Source organism: Lutra lutra, chromosome 2 (genome assembly GCF_902655055.1).
Source record: "Lutra lutra chromosome 2, mLutLut1.2, whole genome shotgun sequence".
NCBI lineage: Eukaryota > Metazoa > Chordata > Mammalia > Carnivora > Mustelidae > Lutra > Lutra lutra.
In genome coordinates, this window is record NC_062279.1 from 111,736,980 (window position 1) to 111,757,798 (window position 20,819).

General features: G+C 36.0%; 1 protein-coding gene across 1 annotated transcript in view; it reads left to right on the plus strand.

The window, feature by feature from the left end:
- The window catches only part of FAM241A (family with sequence similarity 241 member A), a 45,367-nt gene extending 29,295 nt beyond the window's left edge, over window positions 1-16,072 (plus strand). Inside the window, exon 2 of the mRNA XM_047718224.1 lies at window positions 10,971-16,072. Coding sequence (XP_047574180.1) covers window positions 10,971-11,216 — 246 coding nt within the window. The 3' untranslated portion in view covers window positions 11,217-16,072. The remainder of the gene's footprint in view (window positions 1-10,970) is intronic.
- The last annotated feature ends 4,747 nt before the right edge of the window (window positions 16,073-20,819 follow it).

Sequence of the window (20,819 nt, forward strand, 5' to 3'; positions counted from 1 at the left end):
ATTAAAAAAATGGAAACAAACCAAGTGAAATGTTTCAAACAGTTGGGCTATGAAAGAGAAGAAAAGGCAAGGCAGCACTAATAGAGGATGTGGCAAGGAGGGAGCTTGTATTTAAGAGTAAAGATGTAAGCATGTAGAAATATTGACGAGGGGCCAGTTGAGAGGGAGAGATTCAATATACATGAGACAGAAGATAATGGTAGAGGGATAATCTAAAGTAGGAAAAGATCCTACATACAAGTAAGAGGAATTGGGACAAAGAAAGGGAACACTTCCTCATTTCTTTATGTGTAACAAAAAAGAAGGTAGGGAAGAGGAATATAAAATGAAGTAGTTGTTACCTTTAGTATCACAAAGTTAAGGAAGCTCTTTTCTGACTTCTCTTTTCTCTGAAAAGTAGAAGCTCAGGTAGTTTGCTGGAGGATGAGGGATAGAGAAAGAGAGAAGCAGAGGTTTGAAAGAGAGAAGAGATTTGAAATAGACTGAAGAGAGCAGAAAAAGATGAGCTGAGCAGAGAAATGACGTAGGAATGCAGAATATTTGAAGATCTGGTGGGGGTCAATGGTCAAAAACACCCAATGTTATGACTTTCTTGAGCACCACTCAGGTGTGGGCAGAAAAAAATAGTTAAGCTCCTCTAAAATTAAGGTTTTACCCAATAAGACAATGGAGTTTAAAACTTTATTGAAATTCTGGGCCATAGAACTCAAGCAGAACAAGGATACAGAAGAAAGGAATGGACTGAGCTAGTGGATTGAGAGAAGTTAGAGATGAGTGGACTATAAGCCCAATGAGGATGAAAAACAGTCAGTAGGAGTAGTTGAATAAAGAAGATAAAAGGAGAAAAGGTCGCAGTGAGAAGATTTAGGAGTTCATTCATTCATTAGTTCTATCATTAATTCAATAAAAACCTCAATTCACAGACTAATATGTGCTATTTAAAGACTCTTTTCCTCATGCTTGGTATGCATCTTGAGATGTATACTTGAGATGTATAAATTTACCTACCCAGTTATGATTTCCTTGGGTTTGCTTTATTGTGGCTGGCTCTCCTTAATAGCTAGGGAAGGACAACCGAAAGTAGCAAGGAGAAATCATCATTTTAGTTTTTATCCTATATTTTCTTTTGGTGTCTGAATATGTACAATAATAATTTATCTACATGTTCTTACATAGTTTTTTAAAGCACCTTTTAGGAAGTTATATCTAAAAATGTGTATTCGGATTATTATTATTGGAACCCCCATTAATTGCTGTTTTTAATATTATGAATACATTTGTCATATTAGTTATTGCTAGTAACAATAAATCCCAATTAATGAGGAAGTAGTTGAGCACTATAGTGAAAAACACAGGGTTTGGAATTAACAATAGTTACTGTAAAAAATGGAGATTAAGTGCCATTAAAGAATGTAAAGTACTTAACACAATATCCAGTATATAGTACATATTTAGTTAGTAACAGCTATTCTTTTTTTTTTAAAGATTTTTTATTTATTTATTTGACAGACAGAGATCACAAGTAGGCAGAGAGGCAGGCAGAGAGAGAGGAGGAAGCAGGCTCCCCGCTGAGCAGAGAGCCCGATGCGGGGCTCCATCCCAGGACCCTGGGATAATGACCCGAGCCGAAGGCAGAGGCTTTAACCCACTGAGCCACCCAGGCGCCCCTACAGCTATTCTTTTTATAATTGTCGTCATCATCTTCATCTATCGTCAGAACTCTTGGTTCCAAGTGACAAAAATTCAACTCCCCCTAGATTTTGCAAAATAGGAATTTATTGGATCATGTAATTAAAAAGACCAGAGGGTTTGGTTTTTTTTTTGTTTTTTTTTTTGTTTGTTTGTTTGTTTTTTTTTTTTTTTTTTTTTGCACTAGCTGGTTTTAGGTATTGAAACTATATCAGCTATATAATTTCTTGGCTTTACTTTATATTGGCTTCATTTAGATCAGTCTTTCCCCTCATGGTAATAAGATGACCTGCATCTTACCAGCTAACCAATAGCAGTGAAAGAAGAATGTCTCTTTTTTAATAATTGTAGCAAAAGTCTTAGGTAGAGGTGTTTCGTTGGCCTATCTTGGGTTACATGCTCATTCCTTAACTAATCATATGTCCAAGGAAATGGAATGTTCTGATTGGTCAGGCTTCAAACTGGGGGATGGGAGCATCTCAACCAAAACATGGGGAGTAAGAGTGGAGTGGATGGTTTCTCCAAAGTTAAATCAAGGTGCATGCTTCTAGCAGAAAAAGGTGGGATAAGTATCAGACAGACAAAAACAGCAGATTTCCAATACTGCACATGTAATGCTGTGCAGTAATACAAATGTAGTACTGCAAACAGGAAAACAGTTGAAAGTACATTTTAAATTGTCACCCACTCAGCAAAAGCCTGTTTATAGAATGTAGCCTACACTCTTCATAAAGTCAATAAACAGAACCCTTGCCATACTAATGTGCACAGATTGTGCCATAGGTCCATACCTAATTCCACAGAAAACACAATAATTAACGCAATATCCAGTATATAGCCACAATAATTAATGGGGGTTATCCTTACCTGTTCCATAGAAAACATCCCACCTCAACTTCTGTATAATTAAATTGTCATAACACTTGAAGAAAAATACAACTGAATTTGATTATTATGAGAAAGATGATCCCTAAGGTATTAATTATCTCAAGCAACATGGCACAATAGAAAGAGAAGTAAAAATCACAAGATATAAGTCTACCAAAAATATAGTAATAGTAATAGTTACCATATATTGAACGATTAGTATATGTATTCTAAAAGCTTTTTATCTATATCTTCATTTTAGTATCACAACTCTGTGAGTTAGGTATTATTATGTTCCTTTAACACATGGGGAAATGGAGGGTCAGTGGTTAAGTAATTTGCCTTGTAGGCGTGCAGAGCAACATTTGAATCTGTCCTAGTTGCTTCTAAAACCTGTGCTGTCATTAATAGGCTGAGTGACTTAACCTCTCATTCCTTGTTTCTTAAAGTAGGAGATTTTGTTTTAATTATCATTAAGGATACTTCACTCTTAAAAAAAATCCTACGATTATGTAAGGGTTCACCTTCAGTTTCTCATCACTAATTTTGTGTATTTTTTTTAATTTTGTGTATTTTTAAAGAAGATTTTGAATCAATCTAACACCTCTTTGTTTTTATGTATGTCTTTAATCATGGATGAAAAGATAATAATATCACTATCTTGGTAAGAACACTTCAGCTCGCATGTCATACCATTATTGTATGATCATGAAGGAAACTGTGCTTTTGACAAATGTTCTTTCACCAGGACCTCAAATACAGAGAATAAAATTTGGCAAATAGACAAAAGTGATTAATGTTAGAACAGAGCAAAAAGCACCATCTGAATTTCTGCACTGCTGTGCCACTTTGTGTATGAAATGTTTTGTATGGTTGGTTTTTTGGTTTTCGTTGTTGTTGCCTTACTGCAATTCTGCCAAGTATATCTCTGCATTTTTGTTTGTAATCTTTTTTTCCATACTTGAATCTGAATTCTAGTCAATACTGAAAGGGTTATGAAAAATCCACTAAACTGTTGCAAATAGCTTTGCCTTGTCTATGTTTTCATATAGGATAAAAATAAAAATTTGAGTAATTTTTGGCTTGATAAACTTTCGATATGCTGTAAACTGTGAGAAAGATGTAAAACAAAAAAAGATGCTGATGTTCATTTCACTTTGTTAAATGTATTCATTCTGTGACAAATGGAAACGTGTTTATATAGCTTTTCTTTTTGCAGAGTTCAAATATGAAAACTAAACAGCATTAGACAGAGGCTAATTATTAATGTAATAATAACTGGAGGGAGTATAGTATAGGGATTAAAGGAGTGGTCTCTGGAGCAAGAGCTCCTCCATTTACTAGAATAAGTCATTTACTAAGAATAAGTCAATGGCCAGACATTTAATACCTGTGAAATTTAGTTTCCTTATCTGCATATGAGGGAAAATAATAATTTCTCCACAGCTTGTGGAAAGAGCAAACAAGACAAAGCATGTAAAGCCAGTGCCTGGCACATAGTAGGCACTCAGTGTTAGCTTTTCTACTATATCATCAATAATACCACCACTTATTACTATTACTCTGAAAATTACAAACATGTGAGAGAGTCATAAACTCCTCCGTTTATATTACTCTCCACTGTTCAAATACAGTGGTTTAAAAATTGAGCTGAGCATGTAAATCTTTTTTAATTTGTTTTGTTTAGAGAGAGAGCATGTGGGTGAATGGTGGGGGAAGGGGCAAAAGGAGAGGAAGAGATAATCCAAGCAGGCTCCATGCCCAGCATGGATGTAGGGGGCAGGCTTGATCTCACAACCCTGAGATCTTGACCTGAGCCAAAACCAAGAGTCAGATTCTTAATAAACTGAGCCACCCAGGTGCCCCCAAGCATGTAAATTTTAGCTAGCAGCTACCATAACTTGTAATCTAATAGAATTTATTTATAAATATTTGAACAAATTCACATCTGTACTCATAGAGGAATAAAATATTTGATGTTACATGTAACTTTTGTTTATTTTTCGTGGGTTTTTTTTTTTGTTTCATTGCCTAACATGTTGTTATTGTAAAGTACTATTGTTCCTTCAACAAATACCTATTATGAGCCTACCATAGGCCAGGCACAGTGCAATATACTAAGTACTAATGTTAAAATTTATAAGACATGTTTCTTGCCCTTAATGGCTTACCCTTCCTATCAAAGCTAGTGACAGGAAATAGATATATAAAGAAATAATTTTTATAATAAAATATTGCAGTAAGCAGAACAATGCCTCCCCAGAGATGTCCATATTTTAATCCTTAGAATTTGTGAATGTGATACCTTACATGGCAAAAGAGATTTTGCAGATGGGATTAAATTTAAGGACTTTGAGATGGGGGATTATCCTGGATTATCCCATTAGGCTAGACCTAATCACGTGGGTCCTTAACAGCAGAGAACCTTTGCCTGCTGTGGTCAGAGAGAAAAGTTAACTACAGAAGAATGGTCAGAAGAGCTGAACATTGCTGGCTTTGAAGATGGAGGAAGGGGGCCAGGAGCCGAGGAATACAGACAGCCAGTAGGAACTAGTAAAGGTAGGCAGATTCTCTGCAATCCTGCTGACATGACTTCTAACCTACGGAACAGTAAGGTGACAACTCTTGTTGTTTTTAGCCACTTCATTTATAGTAATTTCTTACAGCAGGAATAGAAAACTGATAAAAATACAATAAATTGTCTTTACTTAAAGGATTATATGTGGAGAAATAGAAGAAGATAAGGATCACTTTCCAAAGTTGGGTCAGAAGGGTTAGGAAGACTTTTCCAGGAGGACCCACAAAAGTCATTGTTCCAAAGTGGATCATATGCACTTTCCAAAGCCAACTTCTGGTAAAAAGAAGTTTATTACTCTTAAGACTTGTCGTCTCTGGACCTGTAGGTAGGGTCTGCCTCACCTGAGGAATGTGGGCTGGAATAGGTTCTAAGAAGAAAGAGGGAATGGATGCTTAATAATTTTCCAAACAGAAATATTTGCTTTGAAACTACTATAATAAAAATACTTCGGAAGAAAAATCATCTTTTGTTTGGCAAGAAGTGAGCAATGGAAAATCTATCAAGCTATTGCTCCAGTGCTTGCCAGACATATGATAAATTTTCTCCATTTTTTCAACAAATATTTATTGAGCTCCTTCTATGTGCTGCTATTCCCAACACAGCTCCTGCTGTACACAGATACTAGAGGATAAATGGTCAGCAAAAATAGATATTGTCCCGTATCCTCATGTACAGTGATAGAGACATTCATCAAATAATCACACACACATCTACACTGATTTAGAATACACTGAAGGAGCATTATAAGGTGCTATGAGGTTGAGTTGAGGCTTAGGCCGAGGCTAAATGAGGAGCAGGCATTAACTGAGCAAGGGAGGGAGGAGAGCGTGATAGGCAGAGAAAACAGCAGGTGTAAATCTGTGGCAAGCAAAAGCATGGCTTGTTCAAGAACTTAAAGCCCCATGTGGCTGAAACAGGAAAAGACAAAGGGAGGCTGATGACAGGACGAGGCCAGAGACCCAGAGAGAAACCAGACTAAGCAGGGCCTCATAGAGCACATTAAAAATGTGGGCGTTTATCCTAAAAGCAGTGGGGAGTGGTTGGATCTGCATTTAAAAGGATCACTTTGGCTGCAGTGTGGTAGATAGCTTATAGGGGAGCCAAGGAAAATATGCAAGAGCAGCTAGGAAACTACTGGAATAGTCAAGACAAGAGATGTTCATCGATTATTTTGAGATTACAGCAGCAGATGGAACAGCAATATACACAATAAGGAAATATCTAGAAGGTAAAATAAAGAGGATATGTTGATGAGCTAGATGTAAAGGGGAGGGAAGTAGGAGGAGTCATGAAGGCCCTTGGATCTGACATATGGATGGAGGTGTGATTCATGCAGCCAGAGAGCACTGAAGGAGCACTACTTCCTCACAAACCATCCAGGCTTTTTAAATTTTATTGTAAATAAGAATTTATAAAAAGTATTGAATTGAATGAACTCTTGATATCAGTATGACACAGACCAGAAAAAGCAAAATTCTGTTAATTGTGGTAGTTTTGTAGCATTACATGTATTTCATTTTATCTACCCTATCTCCTACTCAAATCATAATACATTTAATACAATTTTCCTAATTTCAATATGTTGTATTGCAGTAATTCTATTTAACTATCCTAGCCTAGCAACTTCGTAAACTTAAATTTGCATTAAATGCACTAATCGATGGGAAGAAGGGAGCGATCAAACTAATCAATTATAACCATGTGGGTCTTTATCTCAACTACTGTACCTACAGTGGAGTACTGATGGCAGCTCCTACCAGACCTCAAGAGCCAATTGTTAAATTTTCAGGAAACTTGCGAGCTAGGTGTAAGTAGCTTGAAATTGACCACAGCGGGAGGACCAGCTACAGAAACTGGAAAAAGCTAAGGAACTGGCAAACAATTCCAGTCAGAGATCCACCCAACTCCCACCCCTGACAAAGCCTACTGCTAAATATTTAGCAGTGCACCAATGTTTGTACCTTTTAGGATAATGTATTTGTGGTGGATATTCTGGGTATAGAAAATACTGTAATGAAACTAACTATAATCTCACTGATTTAAAAATGCTGCCTATTTTCTTTTCCATGTTCTTAAATATCTTTCCTTTAGGATTGTTTGAAACCTATCTAATTCTTTGCTGGATATTTTGGATGTTTCCTCAGGACTTCATTTGTGAAGATATGCCACTTTTAAACATTCTTCTAATGATTTTTACTTTTTCCTCTCCTTTAGATTGTCCAGATTAAGAAGTGCTGCTATAAAGTGGCAAACTTTTAGTAATTGTTGAATCTGATTATAGGTGTACAGGGGACCATTGTACTGTTTTTCTCTAATTTCGTGTTTGCTTGAAATTTTTCATATTAAAAAACAAAACAGGCTGTAGCACCCACATCTTGCCAAGACCGGTCCTTACTGGGTCTTCTATTTACAGTCTCAATCCCAGCAGGTATTCTCAGGATTTGAGATGATGTGATCCATTGCGGCCTGCTCGCTTGGCCTCTAGGAGTTAGCTAATTCCTTGTTTTGATTATTTTGATTTCCTTGCAACACCGACTTCTTCCCTGAAAAACCCACAAGCAGTCTGTAGAAAAATTTAAAGCGAATCTTCAGAAGGAACCATATCAGATTAGGGTACTTTCTTTGTACTACAACCACAAACATGTTGAAAAAAACAGTTTAAAAATCTTCAGTAACAACAGAAAACCCCAAAGTACAATGAGTACATAGATTAAAAGAAACTGGAAAAAGTAAAAAAGAAAACAAAAATCTTTAATAAAAAGTAGAAAAAGGAGGCTAGAAATTATTATCAACAATATAAGACACTGGTGGAATCGAGAAAAGTGAGGCACCAGAAGAATTACAAACTAAATCAAGTAGTCTTCAAGTTCTGTCCTAAAGAGAAGAAGGGCTTGATCTCAGGCAAGAACAAGATTTTTTTTTCTTTTATAATGTAGAATATCATCATGGAACACATAAAAGTATGAGAAGCTGAGAAACATAAAATTCACCCAATCACAGCACATCAGTGAGAAATAAACTAGTTTAGAAATGAAACACGGGGCATCTGGGTGGCTCAGTGGGTTGAGCCTCTGCCTTCGGCTCAGGTCATTTTCTCAGGGTCCTGGGATCTAGCTCTCTGCTCAGCAGGGATCCTGTTTCCCCCACCTCCCGCCTGCCTCTCTGCCTGCTTGTGATCTCTCTCTCTCTTTCTCTCTGTCAAATAAATAAATAATATCTTGAAAAAAAAAAAAAGAAATGAAACACAAAAATTAAGGAAGGGTTAACAAGTAAATTATAATTCAAGAGAAAATTATCATTATCAAAAGGAATCGTGTAAATCCGTTTTGTGGATTAGAAAACTGAAGCTCGTGAAAGTGATTTGGTCAAGGTCATTCAGTTTAAGTGTTGGAGCCTGGATTTCAATTCCCTCTACAGCATTTTGTTTTTTCCACTCTTTTTTTGATAAAAATGCAAGTCCAAAACTAATTTTAAAATTATATGTAAATATAATTCTGGCTTAAAAATAATAATTCAAAAATATTTCTAGCTTAAAATATAGACTTAACAATGATGCCCCAATAAGTTTAATTTTCCTACTACTTCATCAATGATATTCTGTGTTCTACATAAACTGCTGTTATATGGGGAAAGATCACCTTAAAGTCCTAAAGAACATCATTTGATCTGCTATTGTAAATAAAAATTAGATTTCACTCTCTCTTCCCTTAAATATATACTTTAAATTGTATATATAGAGAGACAAGATAATAAGGCATTTTTTAAATAAAAATATTTTTACTTATATATAGATGGCTGAAATGATCAAGCTTTGGTTTCTACTAAAGGAATCTAAGGTTTGATTCATATATTTGAAGAGTGTCTCAAAACTTGCTCAAATTCATTGGCTCTTTTTCGCAGGTGACTTTTGTCTTCTAAGTTTACTTTCCTCTGGTTAGACAGCACACTTAATCTTATCTAATACTTACTTTTTATTATGTCAAAACCTTTACCTAAAGATTTTTTTGTTCTATGAATAATTCTCCATCTTGTACCTACAATGAGCTAGTAGGTATTCAGTATATAATTACTGATTTGAATCATGACTCCTAAATGGAATTAGGTTTAATAAATTATGATCAGATAACTATGTCACCTATGTGACATAGTTTTTCTTTTGTGGCTATATTAGGGTCTAGTGAGGAGAAATTATATCAATGATTTCAACAAATATGATTTAATTTAAAGAATTGTTAATTAGGCACTGAAGAGTGGAAAAGGCAGAAAGAGAACACTAAGGAAGTGATTTCTCCAACAATGGTCACCAGACAGGCATCATAAGCTGGAAACTTGTTAGAAATGCAAATTCTAACACCAAGCCCTAGCCCCAGTTTATGAATTAGAAACCTTGGTGATAGGCCCAACAGTCTGTGCTGTAACAAACCCTCCAGGGGATTACAGAATATGCTAAAATTTAAAACTCATGTAGGTAACAATACCTGGAAGCAGCCCCTACTCCTAGGCCTGGCCTGGGGCAGCCAAGAAAAGGGGCAGACTTACTAAAACTGAGAAGATTGGGGAAAGGCCCTGTGGAGCTGAAACTCAGACTTTCAAGAACCCATCATTGCTCTCCCAGTACTGATGTCTCTTCACTCAGAGGGGGGATCCCATAGAACTAAGAACAAGATAGCTGAGGAATAGGCACCCACAGGTTGGATCTGGTTTCAAGAAGGCACATTGAGATTGGTTCTGCAAGTGTTGGGAAATCCCCAAGTTGAAACCAGTGGCTGCTACTAGAAGAAATTACTACTATCAGATTGAAGAAGTGTTGCTAGAACAAAACCGACAGCACCAACAAACCCTTCAGAAGCAAACGAGAGCAAATTGCTTTCCTTCTCCAGCTGTGCAATGTTTCATTAGTCCCTATATTGGCAGAGACTAACAAGCCAAAAATGTTTCTAGAATTCCAAGGTTTGATTTAAAGCTGAGAGACAGTAGTAGCTCAATAACTGGCATAAAGGTCTTACTTGTAATAAGACTGGGAGGTAATAGAAATAGTAAACTTTTTTTGGAAATATTTTTTGGTATGTATATTGGGTACACATGGACATTTTCTTAGGAGCTGACTTCTAGGTGGACTTTTGGACTTACTGTACAAAATTATTCCTATTTGAAAACTATTTGTCTCTTCTGATGAGATTAATAAGACACACTTAGGACATTTCTGGAATCTGGACAAGAAACTATGCAAGGGCCTACACTGAGATCTCCTTAGCCAGGGCTAAAACTGAAAGATCACAGCAGTGATGGCTGAGAAATGCTCAATAGTAGCAACAAGACCTGACAAGTCAGCTCAGGCTAGGTTCATTGAAGTCTCAGTGTCAAGGGAATGGACTAAAAAGCTTACTTTCACAAGACAGAGCAATCGGGGTCCCTGCTTCAAAACAGGAGGTTGATAGAAAAGTTTTTTGAAATCATGGTAAAGGGGAAGGGTAATACAAACATGACTCCTCATTTTAAGTAGCTGTTTTTTATAATCCCAGGAAACTAGAAAATGAATGGAAATGAATCAGCTCCTTCCTTAATCTTATAAATCAGTATTGAGGGTCCATTGTTGGTTCCTCAGAAATCAATAAATCAGGGCTTTCCAAATTCTTGAAAGGTGGGCACAGATAGAGTCATTCTATATGTTAATCAAAAGGAACAATCCCAAATATTTACTGAATGATTATCAGAATTACACCCAGTATTTTGGGAGAACAGTGAGATATTCATTTTTCTTACAGACCTTCACCTATTTCTCATTTTATGTTTATGTTTTATTTTCTGGTTTTTTGTTTTTCTTTTTGTTTTCAAGGATATTGAAGAATCACAAAGTCACACTGGTGAACCTGTTGGAGATGACTACAAAAAGATGGGAACACTTTTTGGTGAATTGAACAAAAGCCTCATCGAGATGGGCTTCACAAGGATGTATTTTGGAGAACGAATTGTGGAACCAGTAATAGTCATGTTCTTTTGGATAATGCTGTGGTTCCTTGGTTTACAAGCCCTTGGACTAGTTGCTGTTGTTTGCCTTGTCATTATTTATGTGCAACAGTAAAATATGGCCAAATAAGCTGTTGTTTCACATTTGGTAGCCGTATATGTATTGGTGAAGTTATATATTTCACTACATGAAAGCTGAAAAGTTTGCCTTGTTTCAAATTATGTGCTGTTTTGTAATTAAATTTATAAGTGGAAGTTGTTTAAAACTAAACTCAACTCTTGATTATCACAGGGTTGAATATACATTTGGTAGCTTATTCAAAAGTCTTGTTTTATTACTGTGATCTGTGCCCACTTTTAAAAACCCCACCTTATTCCCATTGTCGATCTTAACACACCAAAAAGTGAGCAGGGAAAATAACAGGATATGGAATTCAAACCAGGCAATATAGATCTTGTAAAGAATTCCAATAAAACATTTTAGAAGAAAAAGGATGGAACAAGGAGCTAAAACAAAGTTTTAATGGGAGAATTGTCCCCACCCATACCCACCAAATAACCCCTTACTATTTGGGAAATAATTTGGATATCTCTGTTCCTCCTCAGCCCAAACCAATATAAACGTAATTACTATACACTACCTTAATATTGTGATGAAAATCAGTAAAGCTAGGACATTTTCTAAAGATTGAAAAGGATATATTTATAATGACTGATGAAAGTTAAATGTAACTTTTTTATCGTGTAACATTTGGGTCTGGAATCACTTCAGTATATCATTTGAAATTTTAGACAATTTTGGTGCTAATTACCTTTTGTGAATTTTTTAAGACTCTTAAGCCATGCCCATTGCTGGCTGCACCCCATGGTAATGTTATGTTTTCTTGTATCTAACAAGTTGTGTTTTTTTTTTTCTAGAGAGACATTTTCCATGTATTTTTTTCCAGAAATTTACATTTTATAGTTCTTTTATAACAATTATTCTAAGATTTAAAAAAATCTATTTCCTATCTTGGCATGGAATTCCCCCTCCCCCAAAAAATTGATTTGTAGTATGGCTAAAATATTTTACTATGTCTTTAAGGAAAAAAAAAAAATCAGCTTGGTCTCTTTGATATCTGTATTGGAAATATAGTATTACAGTATAAAACCAAATGCTTAAATTTGAAATTTAACAGCCAATTTTAATAATATTCCTCTAAGGCTAAAGCCACATCAGTAACTGGCTGGTCATGTTATTAATGTGTTTTAATTCAGCACTTTGGGGTTTTATATTTGAACAAACATTTCTTTAAATACACTTTAAAAACAGAAAATGGCTTAGTGATATTTTGGATTTTGTTAAAGAACCTAAAATTTGTACACTTGCATCTCAGAGACCCTCTATACAGACAAAGGTTGGGCACTAAAGATAATTATCTAGAAATTCAAGTTAAATAAGAGGGAAATGGGACAATGGGGTATTTTTATCTTTGGCAGGGCAGTAACTAAAGTGTATAAAGTGTTTAATATTCTGCTTTGTAAAGTTTTTACCCAATCCTATTTTAAAAAATTATTCTGTAAGTTATCAATGTCTTCCATGCTGAAGCAGAAAACTGATGAAAAGTGTTCAACTTTGATTTCTAAAATCAGATAATCCTGAACAAAAATACCAATCAGAGGGCACTAAAAAGTACTGTGGATTTATATAAATACAGACCTTTTAAAGTTTGACAAAGAAAAGACTTTGTATTATATCATTGTGTTTTTATTGGGTTTGAAATATTTTTATAGAAACCTTTATGAATTTGGCATAAGGGCAAGTTATTTGAAAATGTGTCTTCATTTGTGCACAGCAGAATTGTGAGGTTTTTAATAGAAGTCATGAGAATTTTGTATGTCTGCATTAAATATTAAAAAGGGCATTCTTTTCTAACGCTACCAAGAAATTTAATTTTCCTTTGGAATATAAAAAAGATACAGTATGCACAATAATAGCTCTAATTCCACCAGTGCTAATATTGAAAAAAAATTGTAAAGTAAGTTTGAATAGTAATTATTTAAAATATACGTCAATACTATGTATCTGCACACTGCTGTTGGTAGGACATATATTAAATCACGTAAAGAGATATTTTGCTGCTATTCTTACTGAATTTTTTTATTGATTAGAGCAACATACCATCAAATTGTTTGCTTTGATAGGGAAAAAACAATCTTTGCTTCTTTGATGGAAATAATATATTTTCTTTTGTGAAATGTATTAGACTGTAGATTATACTTGTACCCTGAAATGAAAAGAAACTGGTCATTTCTTTCGTTCACGGTGTAAGTAATTAAATGGAAAATGGTTCTCAATCATTTCAATCTCAGATACAAGCCAGTTTTAGACACCATTAGTGATTATGGATAAAGACATGGAGGTTACAATACTAAGGTTATTAGATTATTAATATATACATCATTTATACCACAGCTCTCAATGCAAATGGAAAAGGTTAAAATATACAAATAAATTGGCCAGAGATGAATAAGTCAATTTTCCTTAAAGTGGAAACTCAGTGTCTTGTAGAATTCAGTCCTCTCATATCTTAAGCTGTGATATGCTAGGTATTTTCCCATTCCAGGCCACCAGTCACATCATACTTGGTCCAGTATTGTGCCAGCACCAGATTGCACTGACCTGCAAAAACCAATTGTATACCTTTTTTCCCCTAGCCGACCTTCAGTGGCATCAGTTGGTAGCCTGAAATTGTCTATGAGGGGAGTAGTCAGACTATCAACATTGGCAAACACAGCAAATCAGGGCTCTGTTCGCCTGGCAAGCCAGTTGTTAAAACAGTAGCAGCATGCCACCTATTAGCCACCCTACAGGTCACAGCCCCATTTCGACTTCTGTGGATCGAAAAGGAAGCATATTGAAGCAAATCCCCATAAACCCATCCAAAACTGTATTTGGATCTTTTCCATGTGGGAATGATGTATTATGGTTGTCTTCTGACCAACATGTCCCTACATAATCTCATGTTTTGATCAGACAAAATCTCCCTGGGCTGTCACTGATATATCAATATCTGCATATCCATTGATCCAGATGATCAGGAAATAAACAGTTAGAGAACTGATGGAAGGCAAATTCCAGCCTAAGTAAAGACTTGTAAAGTAAGAAGGCTCATATGGTCAAACCTAGATATTGAGCAATTAAGGGCTGTTTGTATGGTTTGTAGATTATACTTAACAGTTATTTTACAAATGTTTACTGACTTCAGGTTATTTTAAATGTTTTTCTTGTCAATATATGGCTTCAACAGGTCAAAGAAGAGAAAACAATAAGACTTTCATACCTGTTAATGCTTCTAGTAATAGACTTGACCAAGGATGATGTAAAAAGAACACAACCTACTCTCTCCCTACCCTACACATTGCCTCAGACAATGTGTCCACTCCACGTTTCAGTTACCATTTCATACTAACAACTCTGCAGTGCGTATCTCCAGTTCAGAGCACCGTACAGATTATAAAATCCATACATTCAGTTACTTGCCCAACATAAGTACTTGCTTATGCCTTAGTACCTCAGGTTCGTTATATCCAAATCAAAAGGAACTCAGCATCCTTCTCCCAAACTGTTTTTTTTTTTCTTCCTATGTTTCCAGTCTCAGCAAATGACAGTTGTCTCCTACACTCCCCACTTATAACCAATCACCGTGTCCTATCTTGCTTCCTAAAAAATCTTTGATCTTTATACTTCTCTTGATTCCCAGTATCACTAACTTAGTTCATACCCTATCATCTCCCTAGATAGCTATCACGGAATCCTACTTGGTCTCCCCTGCCTTCATTCTTCCCTCTACAATCAGAATAATCTTCCTAAATCATAACTCTGATCTCCTGCGCCTAAATCTTTTCAGTGGCTTCCTGTTGCCATTATGAAAAAGTGCTTGCTCCTTACTATGTTTTACAAGGCTCCTCAAGAGCTGGTTCTTGGGTACTTAATCTCTCTGCACTACGCCTGTCCCTTTTCAACACTCAGCTTTACCGAATTTGTTTTTTCAGTTCCTTGTGAGAGACATGCCTCCTCACTTCCAGAACTCTGCACATGCTTTAACTTCTCTCTTTAGGCCCTCCCCACCAAACTAACCAACACATCCACAGCTTTAAAATTTCTCTGTTAAGTCCACTTCTGCTATTTCATGTGCTTTCAGAGAACCCTGCACTTACCCTATCAGTACTTGTCATGCTATATTGTAATAGCTTATTTGTCAGCTCCTTCCTTTTCTTAGAAAAAGATTTATTCATTTATTTGAGAGAGAGCACACATATGCACATGCACCCACTCAAGTGGGGAGGGGCAAAGGAAGAGGGAAAGAAAGAACCCCAAGCATCCTCCATGCTGAGCACAAGGCAGAGGCAGGGCTGGATCCTTCCACCTCAGGATCACTATGTTAGCCAAAACCACGGGTCTACAACCCAACCTACCAAAGCCATGCAGGCAGCCCTGACACTTTCTTCCTTTAGACAATAAACTTCACAGGCAGAGAGCATGTCTATCTGGTTCACAAATCGCATTGTCTAACACAGTGCCTGGCACATAATAAATGCTCAAAATATTTGGCAAATTAATAAATTAACTTCATTTACTCATGTACTCCCTATAATGCATTAACAAAGATTTAGCACTGGTTGTATTTTAGGGTTCTTTCACTCCAAAAGTATGCTTATAATGCATAAAGAAAGTGAATTAATGTACATGTTATATTTATAAAGTTTATTCACTTTTGATGGAAGAATATTGCTACTATTTGCATATGCAGGATTACTATCTTACACTTGCATATTTTTAGAAGATTGTATGTATTTTCAGTGTTGTACTTGATGAAATCACTGTTTCTCCAGAAAGAATATTTTAGAATACATGTGGTCATTGATGCTACCTAAATTTCATATTTTTCCAGTATTTTTCAATAGGCTTTTATCTACTAAATTTTGATTTTTTTAAAAAAACTCAGAAGTTGCGATCAGGAATTCTCAAGTATCTAAGCTTGGGTATTTCAGGCTACAGAATAAATCCACTACTAGAATGTTCGAGTCACCCGGATCATATATGCTAAATAACATGTATATAAAGTACTTTGTTATTTTTTCCAATAAATAGTACTCTTTCAAAACCCTGCATCTTTAGTTTCTCTTCTGACTCTCTATATCATGTACCATATATCACTTAATTGCTGCCACACCAAGTTTAGAAATTGCCAAAGCAACAACATACCTGATAGTGAACCATCCCTAATGCTGCAGCAGAAAGCTAAGTCCTGATGTGTATATGGCTTCCCAGGCGATAAGAGTAGTAGGAAAACCTAACTCAAAATCAACCTCTGCATCCAAACTGTATTTCTCCTTTGTTGTCTTGACTATTGTGTAAGTTAGAATTATTGAATGAGCTCTGCATGGACCTGCTAAGATCCAGAACTTAATCATACACATGCTTATTAAATTTGAGTTATCTTTTCAGCAGTTAACATTTTATCATTTAGCCTTCCAACAACTTAATTAGTTGGAAATTTCTTTAATAACTTTCCAGTCTACCACAGAATACAATGAATTTAATCATAAGGCCCTGCCTCCTTTAAATTGGTTTACTCTTTTATTATAAGAAGCTAGTTGATGGTATATTTTTTAATGTGAGTTTTTTTAACAGAAGAATGAAAATTCTATATACAATATCCTTATTTATACCATAGCTGTTTTAAGACAAAATCTTAAGAGTTATTCCTTGAGGGGAAGGGATGGGATATGTAAAAAATCCTATCAATATTTGAGTATATATGCCATTTACTGAATGCCCTTCTCTGGTCTGCTAAAATTGCTTCTGTTGTATAGTTTCTTGATTTTATATATGTAATATCAAAAATATCTATGATTCCATTATTTGGTGTATTTTCAGCTTTAATAGGCACAGGACTATATATGTAAATGCAACATACAAATAAAGGCTAAGAAGAAACAATCACAAAAGGAAAACACACTGCTTATTGTTGGTTTGGAAGGATTAACTTAAATAAATCGGCCTTGCACAAAACTATAAGGATGATTTTTCATATAAGGTGAAGCGTTTGTTTAAAATTAGATCTGTGGCTTTCCAAGATTTTTAGTTTGGTTTGCCCTAAGTGAAATCTTACATGAATAGCCAATATTTTTCAGCAATAAAAGCAGAGCTGCTATAATTGATTTTGCTGTAGGTCCAGTTCCCTGGGAAACAGAAGAAATTAGCATGCAGGAAGTTTATTAGGGAGTGCTCTGGGATCAGCAACTGTGAAGGAAGTAAAAGAAACAGGATTAGACAAAGGGAGGCATGCAATACAGTCACAGCAAGGCCTCAGCGACTCTATGGGGTGCCCTCAAACAGAGACAACCCTTAAGCATTGACCTGGGTTGGGACAGGGGAGTTCTTCAGCCAAAAGCAATTCCCAGAGAGAACTAACAGCTGGGGCTTGTCATCTGGCAGCACTCCCAGCAGTTAACAGAGTAAATCCTTTGGCTCTGAGGAGAGGAGCTGAGCCACCCAACACACCATCCACTATGGACTCTTGTTCTCACCTTGCCCTCCATGTTACCTGAGTCACTTCCAAAAACCCCCACTCTTTAGAATACAATATGAGGATGACTAACTTAAATCATAAACTCATTGGTTTGGTCAAGATGGATTTTTTAAAAAGTAGTGGTAGAGCCTTTAGTCTTCTATATTGCCTGCTGCTATTGTGAGATTCAGGTCTTCGGCTTTGATAACATTTTAGTTGACTAAACATTATGCCCAGGATTCAGCAAAGGCTTGAAGCTACTAGGAACAGGTGAAAAAAAATGATTGACAGAAAAGCCCATTACTTAAAACTAGGAGTAGGAAATCCATGAGATTTTTGTATATGCAACTTGCTTAGACCAACTATAAGCTAATAAATCCCTGAGATAGGGTCTCGCAAGACATCAGGACAAACCATCATTAGGGTGTGTCTTAGAGGTTGGGTATGTTTAAGCCTGACATACGTAAGTCTGCTTTGTGCTTTCTGGCCTCTTTCCCAAGTTCCAAAGCAGTTTTACTTCTCAAATTTTTGGAGCACGTTTAAAGTAAAATTTTCCAAGGTAGAGCAGAACTCACTTGTAAAGAAACTCTGTCTTCCCCAACCCCAACACACAATCGCGACTGATTTATGACTTGGAGATTTGGTCCTAATCATGAATTTCCTATTTAATTTTAATACAAAAGTTTTCAGCAACTGGAATTGGTAATTGATAGGCACTTGAAAAGAGCTTTCTCCAGTCTTGGCCCAGAATATTTTGGGGGCCCCTAAGTATAATTTTAGCTGTTATTTTTATCCCTGGAATCTTAGGAGGTGGCAAGATCAAGCAAGACAGTGGCCATAAGCAAAGTACATATTAAAACTGTAGCAGTGTTTAGGCATATTCCCCCCTTTGGTTATATGAAAATATTAGAACAATAGGCAAATCAACTTTCAGATTAAAAGATCTCTTTATGTCAGACCTGAATTTAAGACTTTGTTCTGCTATTGACTAAGTGTACAGTTTGTGTTAAGTCTTACCCACATCTCTTTAAACTCTAAGATCCTCATCTCTAAAATGGGGGAACTGTTATGATTAGTTAAATTATTGCATATCTTTTTTTGTGCCTTACACATTGCAAGCTTTCAATAAATAATGGTCCTTATTATTAAATATAAATAACCACATGTAAGAGAGGACATTTTTCACTATCCATGGAAAGCTTGTACATTGAAAGCCATAAAAGGCCTGATCTTTTTTATTGTTGGCAAAAGACTGATAAATACAAGCAAATTCTATGCTGTGATCCCAATTCCTCATGACTGAAATCTTTTTGAGTTCTATTATTGTCAACTATTAGTGCTTCCTGAATCAAAATGATCATAAAAAGAAGGAATGAAGAACCTAAAGAGTTGATGAACAGAAATGAAATAAATGTGCTCTATGCAGCCACACCTTCTTTAATGAAATACTGTGTTTTCTTTAAACATGTACGTACTACAATGCCATGCATTTTCCGTTGCTCCTTTGCCTTAATAAACCTAGGTGCACAATTACACTCACCAATGCATGGGCAATTCTGCTGTGCATGTGAACAATTCACAAAATGAAATCAATTCCAAAAATACTTTTCTGTTTTACTCCAATTGCATTAGGCCAAGAATATTAAGCTATGTTTATAGAATCACAAATATTATCTTGCTTTGATTTCAAAGGTAAACTTAAGACTAATTTGTTGGTCTGTTACATTATGGTATTTATCAATACACACTAGAAATGTTTACCAAGATAAATATAATTATATATTAATACTCTAACAAAAAAGTCCTGTACCTACTAATACACACGGATACATTCTGTGTACAGCTAGATAGAATGAGCTAGAAATACTATTAACATGTAATGCTTACAAGAATATTAATATGTTCATAGTCTTATCTTTTTAGTCTGTGAAAACATGCTAAAAGCATAGAATGATCTTAAGTAATCTTTGTTTTAACAAGTCTTCATTTACATTGTTCTATCCTCTATTCCTCTTATTTCCTTTTCTTTTTTTTTTTTAAAGATTCATTTGTTTATTTGACAGACAGCGATCACAAGTAGGCAGAGAGGCAGGCAGAGAGAGAGGGCGAAGCAGGCTCCCTGCTGAGCAGAGAGCCCAATTCGGGGCTCGATCCCAGGACCCTGGGATCATGACCTGAGCCGAAGGCAGAGGCTTTAACCCACTGAGCCACCCATGTGCCCCTTATTTCCTTTTCTTTCAAACAATCCTCCCTACCTGAAAAGTGGAAGTTTCTCAAATCAGATGTTTACAGACATGAATGTTTTATAATAAGCTATGGCATATCTTTAGTGCCATCTTCTAATGCATTTCAAAACTGGTTCTCCCACATTTTCCTTACCTGTCAATTTATGCTTTCAGATATTTTAATAAGATGCTCAGATAGAGCTGATGCTGGCCAAATACAGTTCTCCCCAGGCATTTCTCCCTTTTTCAAGTTGTAAGAAACCTATCTTGAGAGCTCCTTGCCCGGCTACCCTATCATCACAATCGCTTCCTGCTGTAATGGAAATATACTGTGCTTTTCCTTCCCTCCCCCTATCACTGACACCCAAGTTTGATGGCATGGGCTTTTTTTCCACTAATGCTTGCAAAGGCCCTAGACTAACAAAGAAGACATTATTTTTGCAATGCAGAAAGATTCAGACACAAAAAGACCTAAGCTTTCATACTTGTTTTAAATTACAGGCACCTTACTGATACCATTTACTAGTGCTAGGTGCTCCTGCTTCATCTCTGCCAAGTCAAGTAAGACAAACTACCTCGACCCTAGAGGGTGAGTCACTTCTCTTCATCAGTGACTATCAGAAATGTTCGTACCTGGAGAAACAATAATGCTGATGGCTCAAAGTATATCCATATTTGATATTTCATATCTCCATTGGCATCTAGTCAACGAGCAAAACTGTTGCACCCTTTGCCTGCTTCTTGTATTTCCCCTAACGTCTACCGCACTTCCAGTCTGATGCAGTGCTTTCTTCCCAGCACAAGTGTGCTTTTTCAATGCAATCTGATCTCCAGAGGAGGCCCAGAGAATGGACAATGATTTTTTGAGTAGATTTGGCACATACGATCAGAGCAGGACTGAAATAAAACTTGCTGTGAGACACCATCTGTTGCCAA